Genomic DNA, 13,630 nt, shown 5'->3' with positions numbered 1-13,630 from the left:
TGGGTGTCTTTGCATAGTTACTCTTCATTTAATTATTTTTTACATAAGACAGGAAATCAAGCTAGATTCTTACTGTACCTTGTGAATTTTACTGTTTTATTCCTATAATGATACATTTTAGAACAATAAAATGTGTGGATTTTTTCCAAACTCATGTGTATCATAAGATCAGCTACAATAAGTTTGTGTAGTTCTTGTTTTATGATAATATATAGTGTTATATTTATATATATATGTATGTAGTGTTGGGTATTTTATTATTGTTACACTTTTTCCTTCAGACCTGGGGATCAGAAGGGTATCATCTCTGGGTTATTGATGGGAATTCTTCTTCAAACATGAAACCTGAAAGAAATGCAAATAATGAATCCAAACAGTTTGGTATTCTGCAGTTTCAGTTCGTCAAGAGTGCGCTCACTGTTAATCCTTGTATGGTGAGTTTTTTTGTTGATAAATACATCCTTATTTTAGATCATAGTTCTGGTTTTATGTGACCTCTGAGTTGTCCTTTCAGATTTTAAGTCTGTTCTGCAGCCATTACAGTAGTCTTTCTTTTTTGTCATAGGGCCTTTAAAATGGTACTGTGAAAATACTGCTAAGCAATACTGTAACATAAAACCTGTTAGTACATAGTAATACAAAAACTGAGAACTGCCTCAACACTTGTTTATCATGTTGTTTACTTAGAATCTCTTAATACATTGATCATGTGTTTTCCTTTTTCTTCTGTATATGGAATTCAAAGTTGGTTTTTTTCTTTTGTTTTGTTTTTAATACAGAGTAACCAGGAGCAAGTCCTCCTTCAAGGAGAAGATCGCTTATATTTGAACTGTGGAGATGCAGCACAGACTCAGAGTCCCAGAAATACTTCGGCACACTCTGAACATAACCACAGCAGGGAAAGAGGCCCATTTTCAGATGGCAGTTTAGATTCTCAGGGTTTAAGCACTTTACTAGGACACAGGCATTGGCATGTTGTACAGGTAATTGGCCCTGGATGCCCATATGTGCTTTGTGCTTGTAAGAGTTTGTAGAAGTAGAATATGCAGCTGATCTCCTCACCCTCTGACATACCTTTTCCCTCTGGTATGAGTTCATTGCCTTTTTATTGTCTCTGGGGGATTCCTCTGGTACAGCTTTTTCTCATTGACAAAAGGTAAAGGAACATTGGTCCTATCAGCCTTGTGGCTGTGTTTGCTGCCTGGCCAATAAAAACAGCCTTAAAGGTCTTATGACTTCAGGAAGGAGTAGTTAATTACTTTCCTGTACTTTGAAAGGGAGAATAACTGCAACACACAAGAAATCATTTAGGTGTTTGTTTTGTTATTTATGCAAAATGCTTTAAAACATACTCACCTGATGAATACAGCCTTCAGACTCCAGCTATATTTTCAAGCATGAAAAATGGCATCTATTTAAGCATGTAACTAAAACTTCACAATATCAAGCTTTCAAAGAAGAAATTGGTGGTAGAAATAGGACTTTTATTTTCCCTGTAATATAAAGAAAAATATAAATATTTTAATCCATGTTTCTAATGTGTGCTCTTACATACTTGAATTGGTGGCACTCTTTTAAATAGTTGCTTCTGAAAGGTCTCCAGTGTTTTGTTCTTCACAAAGCACATGAATCAGTAGTATTAAAAACTGTTTGATTCTAGGCATGTAAGACAGGTTTCAGATACTGTTGAATTTCTACTTTAGCTGTTCCGGTAGCTCTTCTGTCTTCTGAAACGGGTGTAGAAGACAGTGGTCTTTGTTCTGTAAAGTAAAGTTGAAACAATTAGAATTACGGTGGGGAGGAACATATCTATGAAAAAGGACAGTGGCCGGATCTCAAGAGTGCCTACCTTAGTGTCAGATCAGACACTGGAATTTGAAGCTGGGTTTGTATCATCCCATGTGATGTGGAGAATCCAGCATTGAGATTTGATGTGACATGTTCCAGTCAAGTTCTTTCATAAGAAGGCTTTTCGATATGCTGGTGTATATTTATGACAGGATTAGAAATTTCATTCCTATACTGAAAGTCCTGCCTGAAGACTGTATTTATCAAAAGTTTTATGTTCCTGTGAAAGATTCTCTTGGAGAGGGAAGTAGCTGGGAGGAGATATGAGCAAATGGTGACTATTAATCGGTAATACAGTATTAGCTGGTGTATGTTGTTAATGCATTTTGCTATTTTGTGTATTGAAAACAGGGTAACATTTAGGCATCAGTTACTTTTGGTGTGGGGCCAGTAATTGTATTTAAAAACAAAATTCCAACATTGAATACCATTATGATGGTGTTTTGAAAAAAAAACCGAAACACTGACATTGTCCGAGTCCCTTCAGGATGTTAAAATTAATCAGTACTTTAATTGCAGTTGGTATAGTCATGTGGTTTTGGTTTTCTCTCTTTTTTGTTTAGATTCATAGTACATATCTAGAGAGCAACTGGCCTATACGGGTGAGTTATTTTAAGAATATGTTCATGCTTATTTAGAGGTATTGGAGAGCTATAATTGTCCATTAGGATTGGGTGAACTCTGCAAATTAAATCATTACTTGACATTACAGAAAGAAAACTGTTAGTAAAGTATGAAACATGAAGATACTTTACATGTTTTGAGTCTGATGTTATATTGCCTTGTGGTGCCTTATTTGGATAGGATATATTGTTTAAATAAGTTCTCTTCTGAGGTTCTTCTAACTTTTTCTTTCTTTTTTACAGTTTTCAGCTATTGACAAGCTTGGACAGAATGTAGCTGTTGTTGGCAAGTTTGGTTTTGCACATTATTCTTTACTCACCAAAAAATGGAAGCTGTTTGGAAATATTACCCAGGTGAAGGGTTATGGAATTTTATTCTGGTGCCCAGGGAGGATTTTATTTGTTGGGATGTGGGACTTGGAGAAAATTAAAGAGCATGATTTTCAAGTAAACAGCCTGTAGACACACTTGGGATTAGGGATGCTAGTTTTACATGTGTTTCTCATATAATGTCTGAAACACAGATCTTGCGGTTTTGACACACTAATTTGTGTCTGAGTGTTAGCAGAGTATTCAGAATTTGAGTGGATATAGCCAGATACTTAATTCCGTTTGTCTTATATGAGAGTTTGTGTGACGTGGCTTTGAATGTAAAGCTTGCAAATTCTGGCAAGAAACACATTTGAGAGAGTTCAGGGATGCCAATAGCATAAAGAACTGTGGAACCATATTTTTTGTAGGATGAGGTTTGTCCTACGTGTACTACTCTTTAGTACTTTGGTTTTTTTAAACATTAAAAACTTCATACACATAGTCTGGCCACTATGAGTAAACCTTACAGTTATCATGCATGGCTTTTAGACATTACCCGTATAATGTACATGTCTTGTGTGTGTAAGTATATAGAAGTACATACCTATATGTCATCTGCTTGCTTTTTTCTTTTCAGGAGCAAACTATGATGGTAACAGGTGGCTTAGCATGGTGGAATGACTTCATTGTTCTTGCATGTTATAATTTAAATGATCACCAGGAAGAGGTGAGATACTTTTTTTCAAAGTAAACATACAATGATTAGAATATCTGATTTGTATGACAGTAGGATTATAAACATGAAAAGTATTGTGGTATTATAAATATGTTTATACACTCTAAACTTCGGTGAGTTTTGGTCATATTCAGAGTTTATATATGAATATCTAAGTAATGCTTTGCAGAAAAATTTTGTTGTTGCTATTAAAAACTGTTTTCTGCTGGCAGTAGATCTACTCATTGTTCTGAAAACTTTGTGACATTTTTGCATGTTGGTATGAAGTGTGTTCTGATATACCTGTTTACAGTGTTTTGGGATACTTTTGCTAGCTTTTAAACTATATGGGCAGAGGAGATTTAGTTACTCTGCTTTTTAAAACTGGTGAGTGAAATTCCTTCCTTATGATTGTTGTACCGTACTTCAGATTGTGCTGTGCTTTAACCACTTCAGATGTAATGATAAAATGCAATGGATAAAATACTCAGTGAAACAAAATCTCAGTAATGTGTCTTGGTAGAAATTCTTGACAGCCGTTCCACAACAAGGAAAATTACCAGAAGTGGAATTACTATTAGGTTGTTGGCAAGCATAACCTGTGTTCAGACTACTCTTTTTCCTTGCAGCTAAGAATCTACCTGCGAACATCTAACCTTGACAATGCATTTGCTCACATCACCAAAGTGCAAGCAAACACGTTACTGCTGAGTGTTTTCCGGGACATTGTGATACTGTTCAGAGCAGATTGTTCCATTTGCCTTTACAGTATTGAGAGGAGGTCTGACGGGTGAGTGTCATTATTTGACATATACTATATGACTAAATCACTATTTCACTATATACTGTACTGCTTTTGCAGTAAGGTACCAGTGGATCTGCTCTCAGTCTGAGTACATTCTTGCAATAATACAAAGGTGTTTGATAAATGGTGAAGTCAGATTTTTGAAATACAATGGTAACGTGTTATCTGTATGCACAAGTTCCTGAGTGTTGTCACTTGCATGTGTGCTGCTAGGCACATTATGTGTGGAGATAGGTCGTGACTGATTTATGCACATTTCCAGCTGTCTGAACAAATATGTTCCTAAATTACAGGAGCTTGAAAACTGAATATGAATAGCAGAAGAAGGCGCTAAAAGACACCCACATATTTGAATATTTTAAAATAAAAACATGTTTCTAAAATTAGGAGCAGTAATTAGTGAAGGGAAGGTGGCAGCAGGCTTGCAAAGATGAAGAGATAAAAGGTTTGGTCTTGGTGTGGTGGTGAGGAATTATTTTAGTGCAAAAGAAGTAGCAATGTAAGCTATGCCAGATACTCTCAGATAGTTAAGATTAGTGAATCTAAGGAGGAGATAAAGATTCAGAGGTAGGGGTTTTTTTTAAGTGCCTAAGTAGGTGATTTTTCTTACAGTTATGGTATCTTCTTTATAGCAAGAAGGGACATTTTTATGGTAGAAAAAAGCAAGTTGTTTACAAACTTCAGATAAAAATATTTTCAATGCTTTTAAAAAAAAGCTCCCAACAGAATCCAAACCTGGCAACTGTCTCATTGAAGGATCAATAGAGTCATATTCTGAAGTATCTGATACTGTCTTCCACCCACTCATAGCTGTATTTCCCAAAGTATCAATACACTTAATCCAGTTTAGGTTTGTTTGGTAACTTTATATAGAGTAGACACGTGGGCATTTCTACTGATTCCCAATTAAAGGAATGTCACTTGTTCTGTAAACTGTTTGCCAAGTTGCTTATTTTTATTAGGTTTACTTCAAGGTAGTTATTTCATGTTAAGTACTGTTGTAAAGTTTCTAAATGTAGTCATTTTCTTTTCAGTCTTAATCCTACTGCCAGTATCCAAATTCTTCAAGAAGTGTCCATGTCTCGGTACATTCCTCATCCTTTTCTTGTAGTGTCTGTTACGTTGACATCAGTGAGAACAGAGACTGGCATCACCTTGAAGATGCCTCAGCAGGTAACAGGTCTCAAAATTTGGTAGAATTGGTACCTGAATTTGTTAGCTTACTCCTTAAAGGTTACCTTGTTGATAAAGCAATCATAAATCAGTGGCCCTTCCATAAGGTAAAATCCAGAATGTGTTTTTTTCTGATGTTCATTATATAGACAATTTATATGGGAATTGGGGGTGAGGGGGTGGAAGGAGAAGTAAGAGTTTAGATTTTATTTCATACCTTCCCTTTGCAAAGTTTGGGACCAAATCTTGGTGAATGAATTACATTTAACTCTGTCAAGGATACGTTGCTCTGTCATGTATTAAAAGTTAAAAAAACAGAGCAATCCATGGCATTAGGAATTACCTTTCTCACTACGACATGTCCATTAGTGAAAGAATAAACAGAAAAAATGAAAAGATGGCATATGCCCCTGTAAGGCACTCTGTCAATTCTCCAACAGCCAAACAATGATTTAAGATGTTAAGGTTCATGTCTTAACTTCAAAATTTAGTCAGAGCATTGAAAGCATATGCAAAGACAACTTGGATTTTTGTTGTCAGGGTTGCAAACAGTAGGGTTAAATGAGTAGAATACTTTGCTTTCTTGACATGCCTTACTAAAACAGTTTTTCTCCAACTGCAGCTAAGTAAAAGTTCAAGATGCTCTACGAGTGTGGCTCAACTCTTGGCTCAGCTCTTGGGTTGTCTTTGCAGTCAGTGTTAGTCTTTGCAGTCAGATACTGGCAGTCATATTGTGATGATGTTGATAAGAATACAGAGCTTTATTTTTCTTAGAATACTGGTGAATTGCCATTTTAAAACATATAGTTGGAAAAAGTCCATATTAAACACATGGAATGAATCTGGTGAATAAGAAACCTTCCAGTACTTTGTCCTGTGCACAAGAACTGGTTCTTGATTTTTCTTAGTCCTTCTATATTGAATTAAGTTGTTAGTCATCTCTGTAAAGTGGCACATAATTTACACTTTTTTTCCCTGGGTTTTTATTGTGGTTATGAGTAAAATCATCATTCAGAAAGCTTAAATAATTTGCATAATTTTCTTTCTATCTGTAGGCTTGTGAAGCTGAAAGTATTATGCTTAACTTAGCAGGACAACTCATCATGTTACAAAGGGATCGATCTGGACCCCAGATACGAGATAAAGATAATAATCCTAATCAAAGAAAGCATGTGAGTAAATATATATGGAGAATTGCACATGGCTTGAAAGATGTCAGTGATGGAAGAAGCAAGTGCAAGAGAATGGTCCAGACATGAAGAAAATAGGGTTATAAGCATGGCAGTATGTACACTTACACACTGAATTTTTAGCTGGAAGTATATTCACATTCGCTCGTGTTTGCTAGTTATATTAAAATTAAATAGACAGATTTTAAGAGTAAAGATACTTCCCGAAATTTGGTATGCACCAATAACAGGAAATCTCTAGTGTGAACTGTTTTATATGTTTGTGGAACATTATAATTTTTTGCAGAGTGTGCTTATAAAGTTCTTAGAAATAACAGCAATAGAAATCAATTACTGAACTTTCAATTCTTCCAGGCTGATGAAAGCCAATTCTGTGCGAAACAAACACATTGGGAAAGTGAAATGTGGAAAGTTCAGATAAAGATTTGTCAGTTCTAGGCTGGACTTGTGGGCTAACTGAGCAAGCAGAGAGCAGGTTTTTGTTTTTCACCTTTATTCTTATCTCTCTGCTTCCTGACTAAGTATTAAGGAGGTTAAAAAAATGAAAGAAATGTCTTGAGTTAACATAAGTACTAAGTGGTCTTTTGTCACATACTGGGATACAGATAAGAGAGAAGCAGATTTCTTTCTTCTTTCTTAGAAGAATGACATGTTTGAAAAAGTAGATCTTAGCCGAAAAATAGAGTTATTGAGAACAGGGTAAAAATAAAAGAAATAATGGATACCGATTTTTTTAAGGGTTTGTGTTTTTTTGTTTGTTTGTTTTTTTTTTCATTTTAAATAGCTGCCCTTTTGTGCTCCAGTTGTCCTAGCCCAGTCTGTTGAAAATGTATGGACTACTTGCAGGATTAACAAACAGAAACGCCACTTACTGGAGGCTCTGTGGCTCAGCTGTGGTGGGGCAGGTATGAAAGTCTGGCTTCCCCTGTTTCCCAGAGATCATCGAAAACCGCATTCCTTTCTATCAAGACGGATCATGCTGCCTTTCCACATCAACATATACCCACTGGCAGTTTTGTTTGAAGATGCCTTGGTTCTTGGTGCTGTTAATGACACTGTGCTCTATGACTGTTTATACACTCAAAGCAGTGCTAGAGAACACTTAGAGGTTCTCTTTCCTTTCTCCATTGTTGAGAGAACCTCTCAGATCTACCTCCATCACATTTTACGCCAGCTCTTGGTTAGGAACCTCGGTGAACAAGCCTTGCTTTTGGCCCACTCCTGTGCCACATTACCATACTTTCCTCATGTACTAGAACTGATGCTTCATGAAGTGCTGGAAGAAGAAGCTACCTCGCGGGAGCCCATTCCCGACCCTCTCCTTCCCACTGTGGCGAAGTTCATTACAGAATTCCCCCTCTTCCTGCAGACAGTTGTTCATTGTGCTAGGAAGACAGAATATGCCCTGTGGAATTACCTTTTTGCTGCTGTTGGAAATCCGAAGGACTTATTTGAAGAGTGCTTAATGGCCCAGGACTTGGACACAGCTGCCTCTTACCTTATTATCCTACAGGTAATGGCACCAAATATATTGCAAGAGTGTTGATATTTACTAACATTGCAGTATTTTATAATTAATGTCATATCAAAGTTGTGTGAATTCAACAGGTTTTTAATTTAACAGTTTTCTGTTAATACTATGTCCAGTTATGAAGGGTGGTAAGATGATGCAGTGTCAGTAGTTAGTTTACAGTTCTAAAGCATGAAATATGCTGTTTATAATCTTCGGTATACTTGAATGTGAAGCAGTATGGCTTCACTTAATAGAATTTCTGATGCTCTATATAGTAAATCACTTAATTATGCTTTGTTGCTTGCAGAATATGGAGGTTCCAGCAGTTAGCAGACAACATGCTACTCTCCTATTTAATACTGCCTTAGAGCAGGGAAAGTGGGATCTCTGTCGTCATATGATTCGATTTCTTAAAGCCATTGGCTCTGGAGAGACAGAAACACCCCCAGCTACACCAACAACTCAGGTTTGTGATGAGAAAAGTAAATATTGTCCATCAAGCCTTGTATGATTAATCTTCAGTTTATATATCATGTTTGGTTCTTTGAATGTATGTTTTGTTTTTTTGTTTTAGGAACCTAGTTCAAGTGGTGGCTTTGAATTCTTCAGGCATCGCAGCATTAGTTTGTCCCAGTCAGCAGAGAATCTCCATAGCAAATTTAATTTGACAAAAACACTGAGTATGCCCTCTGGCCCATCTGGAAAAAGGTAATGTCCTCTCCTTCCCCACTTTATTAGGTACAGGAATAACTTTCTTACCAATTTAAGTTAAAGGAATAAATTAGGTATTTGTTATAATCTCCTTCTACATCTTTTACATTTATAGTTTCACAACTTTTGTATTGTTTGTGTCTCGTAACATTCTTGGGATAATATATTCTCACAGATGTAAATATATGTATATGTGTTTGTATGTATACACAGGCATGCTCATACAGCTATTGCTGACCAAAAGACTGAAACCACTGGATGTGGTACACATTACATGTGTAGTAATTTAAGTAGCTAGTGAGATCACATGCCTCATATTTAAAGGATCAGTTTTGCTGAAAAATAAATTTTGAACAGCTTATAGTTCGCAGCATCACAGTGTACCGCTCTGCTACTATGCACCTCTTGATCCAGCAGTGTGTTTACAAGCTACACATAGAAACTTTTATGCCTTAGGGTGAACCCCTATAAAGCTGCTTTATACAGACTTGATATTGATAGGTATTGCAGTTCAGAAGTAGTATTGAACTGAAATTCATTATTATCTTTGCTTTGGTGTTTTTCCCCATCCTAATTTTTAAAACAATCCTAGAATAAATTCTGAATTAGTAATTTTTACTAGAGAGTTCTGTCTTAAAGGTTTTGATGAGGAAGGGTTCTAGGCCAATACTTGACTATGTCTCTTTACTTTTTTCTGTATTGCTAATAGTTTTATGCTCTATAAATACTGCTGCTGTTGTAACTTAAATCCTTTATTACACCTACCTGTTGAGGCAGTGGGATCTTTTAGAGAATATAAACAGCAAGGAATGATGGAAATTGCTTCTGCTGTTAGATAGAAATCTCCCCATCTACTGCTTCTTCTGCTGGTCACTCAGTGTTCTGCAGTTGTGGCCAACAGCCTTTGTGACTCAGCTTTATCAGTGTTGACTTGGCTGTTCCGTGCTGTTTGTGTAGGTGGAGTAAAGACAGTGACTGTGCTGAGAACATGTACATTGACATGATGCTCTGGCGGCATGCTCGGCGTCTGCTGGAGGAAATCAAGCTGAAAGACCTTGGCTGCTTTGCTGCACAGCTGGGCTTTGAGCTGATCGGCTGGTTGTGCAAGGAGCGAGCCAGAGCTGCCCGCGTGGAGGATTTTGTGTGTGCTTTGAAAAAGCTACACAAGGATTTCCTCTGGCCATTTCCAGTTATACCAGCTTCATCTATTAATTCACCTTTCAAGAATGGAAAGTACAAGACAGGTACAGTAACATCTGAGTTTGATATGAACTAGGTTTCTCTCATGCAATGCTACATCTGTGAATCTCATTCTGTTCTGCTTCTGTTCAGCCAAGATAAGAGCAGGCTGAGGCTTGCCACCTGCACAGCTTTCTCACAGAGAGTGTATTTTTTGAAGAGATTCTGTTTAGCATAGACAGTATCTCTTGTGTGATGTGATTACCATTTCTGTTGAGATCTCCTGCTTTCTCAGGTGCACTGAAATTGACATGAGTGCAGATGTTGAACTGAACATGGATATTACTCCAGTGTCAATTCTGCTGCCAAAAATTACTAAAATCAATATTCTTTTGTAGTCTCTAGATGAGCTTTTGATTAACTTTTTAAAAATTAAATAGTAACATTCCTAATGTTTGAAATTTACTTTGTTACCTGGTAAGAACTTTGAAGACTGCTGTAAACCTCCTTTATGTTATTGATCTCTGAGTTCACTAAATTATCTCCTTATTGCAAAGTTGACACTTGCTACCTTATCTCCATATGGCAAGGCTGACATTGGCTGCCAAGTCCTCTTTTTAGTAGCAGCATCATTATTTGCTTCTGTTGATGCTAACACCTTATTACATCATACTTCTTTTATGGCAGTGCTCATGTAAAAAGCTGATCATAAATTCCTGAAATGCCTAAACTTGCTGCATTCCCTTGTATTTCATAGCTCCCTTGAATATTGACTTAGATGCAAGTTTTAGCTTCATGAAATGCCTGGAGAGAACACTCTAAATTTCCTTTTGGATACTTACATGATTTTTCCTTGGTGTGTTTTGATTTCTTTAGCTGTGGGGGAACAACTACTAAAATCTCAGTCTGCAGACACCTTTGTAAACATGGAAATGGACACAGGGGTTTCAAACACACCTCGCAGTCGCAGCTGGCTCGGTACTATCAGCTCTTCTCAGAGAGAGATTGACACTGTTTCATCCCATGGGCCACACATGCAAGATGCATTCCTTTCTCCTTTGCTAAGTAAAGGTTAGTCACTCTTCCTTTTGTCTGCTCATTGGAAAAATGTGAAGTGTTTGCTTATATTTTGATATTTGCTTGTCACTGCTGTATTGTTGCTTCTCAACTGCTAGTAAGAAAAACTCAGGAAAAACAAAATAAAGGACTTACTGAAAAGTGAACTGAATTTTTTACAACAGAAGGTATTAACATGTGCCCATGTTGTACATCTCTAAGTATGTGAAGTAGAATATGAAATAGGTATTTGCTGAAGTTTCTGTCTGTGGTGATAACTTGACGTTCAGTATTTTTTCAGTCTGGCTAGGAAGACTCCTATGTTGTGGGTTTTTGTTTCTTTGTCTCTTGCATGGATCAGCCTCTTGCAGGGGTTGGGACAGCTCTAATTGCATGAACTTTGTGCTTTTGGATTTCTTAAGAAATATATTAGATACATTACTTAATGAAGAAGCTGAGGAAATATAGTTGTATTTTTTCCTATGGCTTTATTTAAATTGCTTTCTAAAAGCTGCAATGTATGATCAGCTTACTAAAATAGGAAGAGAAATCGTACTTTGTATGTATTTTTTCTGAACACAAAAAGAGATGGAGAAAGTTTGTCAGACCATTCTAGTCTTTTTTAAAATTTATTTTTAATTTTTTTTATACTTCCTCTTGTCCTTGAGCGTAGAGCAACATTTTCAACAGTATCTAAATCACGATTTCACGATTTCTGTTAGGGCAAAGATCTAAGTAGATCTCTTAATTTAAGAATATAAAGCAGTTTCTTAATTTAAGACCGTAGAGCCTTCTCTGAGATTCAGAGCATTTGGAAGCCTCTCTGTCTGTTTGGGTATGGTCTCCTTTTACTTTCACTTCTGTTTCTTGTGTTTTTTAAAATCTGGATACTACAACAAAATGAGTCTCTTTTCATTGCACTGATTTTACTGCTGTCTGCCACTACTTTCTATAAACAAGTATATTGGGGATTTTTTCTGAGCTGGATGAAGACCTTTGTGTTCAATGGACTTTGGTACACATTTTGAAGTAGCTTTTTTATAAAGGAAGTAAATTAATAGCCTTTAAAGCATTGCAAGCTGAATTCAAATAACTATTTCACAAATTACTAATCCAGCACTGGTGTTCATGGGCAAGAAGGTAATCAAGTAACTTTTTGACTTTGTGACTCACCACTGTAATGGTTTTAGCTTGGATGTTACTGTTCTTTTTAAAATACTGTTAATGCATGTGCTCTTCATGTTTTTACTGGAAATACTTATTTTTGTAATTTCTGCGGGTAAATAGTTACATTACAAAGCATTCAAAATCTGCATAGTTTTGTGTGAAGAAAATAATTTAATACTGAAACTTCATTTTAACAAAATTAGAAGTTTAGTAAGCAGAAGTTTAGACAAACTGTAATCCTTCCTAGACTTAATTCTAGGACTATAGTATGCAAGATGCTGTATTGGTGGTTTTATGATGATTGCCAACACATACCGAGGATTCCTTACTGGTAATAATTCTCCTGAATTATTTTTACTGGATAGAACAACTATTGCATTCCTGCAACAGTAGTTCTGCCATCCAGTGTGACAAGAAGAATGCTGAAGCGGGATGGACAGTATGCCTGAAGTAACTGTGATACACCATAAAGCATTACTGTTGGTCAGTTTTTATAGGAAGTAGTTCAGAAATTCTGAGTCTTACTAAAGTGAGTAGTTTCTTTTTTCCCTTATGTTTCTGAGTGTTTTTGATAGGTGATGAATGCAGCATTGGTTCAGCAACGGACCTGACTGAAACAAGTTCTATGGTGGATGGAGACTGGACAATGGTGGATGAAAACTTCTCCAGTCTAAGTTTAACTCAGTCAGAGCTTGAGCAGCTCTCTCTAGAGCTGGCCAGTAAAGGGCCACACAAGTCACAGGTGCAGCTGCGGTAAGTCATGACATGTGCCTCTGAGACTGAGAATTGCTGGCATGCAGCATTTGGAGAAAGAATACACAATCACACTGCAATTTTTATCTTGGGAGTTGAAAAATAAACAGCCTTTTTTCCATATAGGTACTTGCTACATATCTTCATGGAAGCAGGATGTCTGGATTGGTGTGTTGTCATAGGCCTTATTCTCAGAGAATCTTCAGTTATCAACCAGGTTTTCAGTATCATGCAGTCCTCTGATATCGATGGAGAAGTCTATCAGAATATCAAGACTGGCCTGGATGCTGTTGACAAGTGGGCTTCTACAGATTGGTAAGCCTTGCTTTCCAGGTGCGCATTCATTTAAGCTGTAGATAGTTTGTTACCTAAAAAGTAACTTTGAGTTATTACCATCGCCTTAGCTGAAACCTGGCTTCAGAAACTTGTAATCAAACTGGGAAAAAAACCAAAACACAAACCAAAATAAACCCAAGGCAACGACCTTTCCAACTTTTATTGTTTCATTAAGGTTGCCTTTTTCTCTTTATTTAAAAACATTTCTGCTTTTCAGCCACCTGACAGAAGTACTAATTTTAATCCACT

The 13,630-nt window shown here is 36.6% G+C and overlaps 1 protein-coding gene across 6 annotated transcripts in view; it reads left to right on the top strand.

Moving 5' to 3' along the window:
- The window catches only part of RIC1 (RIC1 partner of RAB6A GEF complex), a 46,794-nt gene that overhangs the window by 31,228 nt on the left and 1,936 nt on the right, over nt 1-13,630 (top strand). For 5 of the 6 annotated variants that reach the window (XM_088054328.1, XM_014252263.2, XM_005522685.3 and 2 more), the window contains 15 exons: nt 282-434; nt 780-983; nt 2,412-2,450; nt 2,715-2,825; nt 3,421-3,510; nt 4,128-4,288; nt 5,338-5,476; nt 6,532-6,648; nt 7,451-8,179; nt 8,487-8,645; nt 8,754-8,887; nt 9,848-10,134; nt 10,946-11,140; nt 12,868-13,045; nt 13,172-13,360. In XM_088054328.1, coding sequence (XP_087910454.1) covers nt 282-434; nt 780-983; nt 2,412-2,450; nt 2,715-2,825; nt 3,421-3,510; nt 4,128-4,288; nt 5,338-5,476; nt 6,532-6,648; nt 7,451-8,179; nt 8,487-8,645; nt 8,754-8,887; nt 9,848-10,134; nt 10,946-11,140; nt 12,868-13,045; nt 13,172-13,360 — 2,885 coding nt within the window. The remainder of the gene's footprint in view (nt 1-281; nt 435-779; nt 984-2,411; nt 2,451-2,714; nt 2,826-3,420; nt 3,511-4,127; nt 4,289-5,337; nt 5,477-6,531; nt 6,649-7,450; nt 8,180-8,486; nt 8,646-8,753; nt 8,888-9,847; nt 10,135-10,945; nt 11,141-12,867; nt 13,046-13,171; nt 13,361-13,630) is intronic. The other variant, XM_088054329.1, reaches the window with a different exon arrangement.

The sequence above is a fragment of the Pseudopodoces humilis genome, chromosome 4, assembly GCF_049639895.1.
Source record: "Pseudopodoces humilis isolate 2021_Gansu_Grassland_sample_001 chromosome 4, ASM4963989v1, whole genome shotgun sequence".
In the NCBI taxonomy this organism is placed as follows: domain Eukaryota; kingdom Metazoa; phylum Chordata; class Aves; order Passeriformes; family Paridae; genus Pseudopodoces; species Pseudopodoces humilis.
Note: the sequence above shows the minus strand (reverse complement) of the source record. Positions and strands in the feature narration are given on the sequence as shown.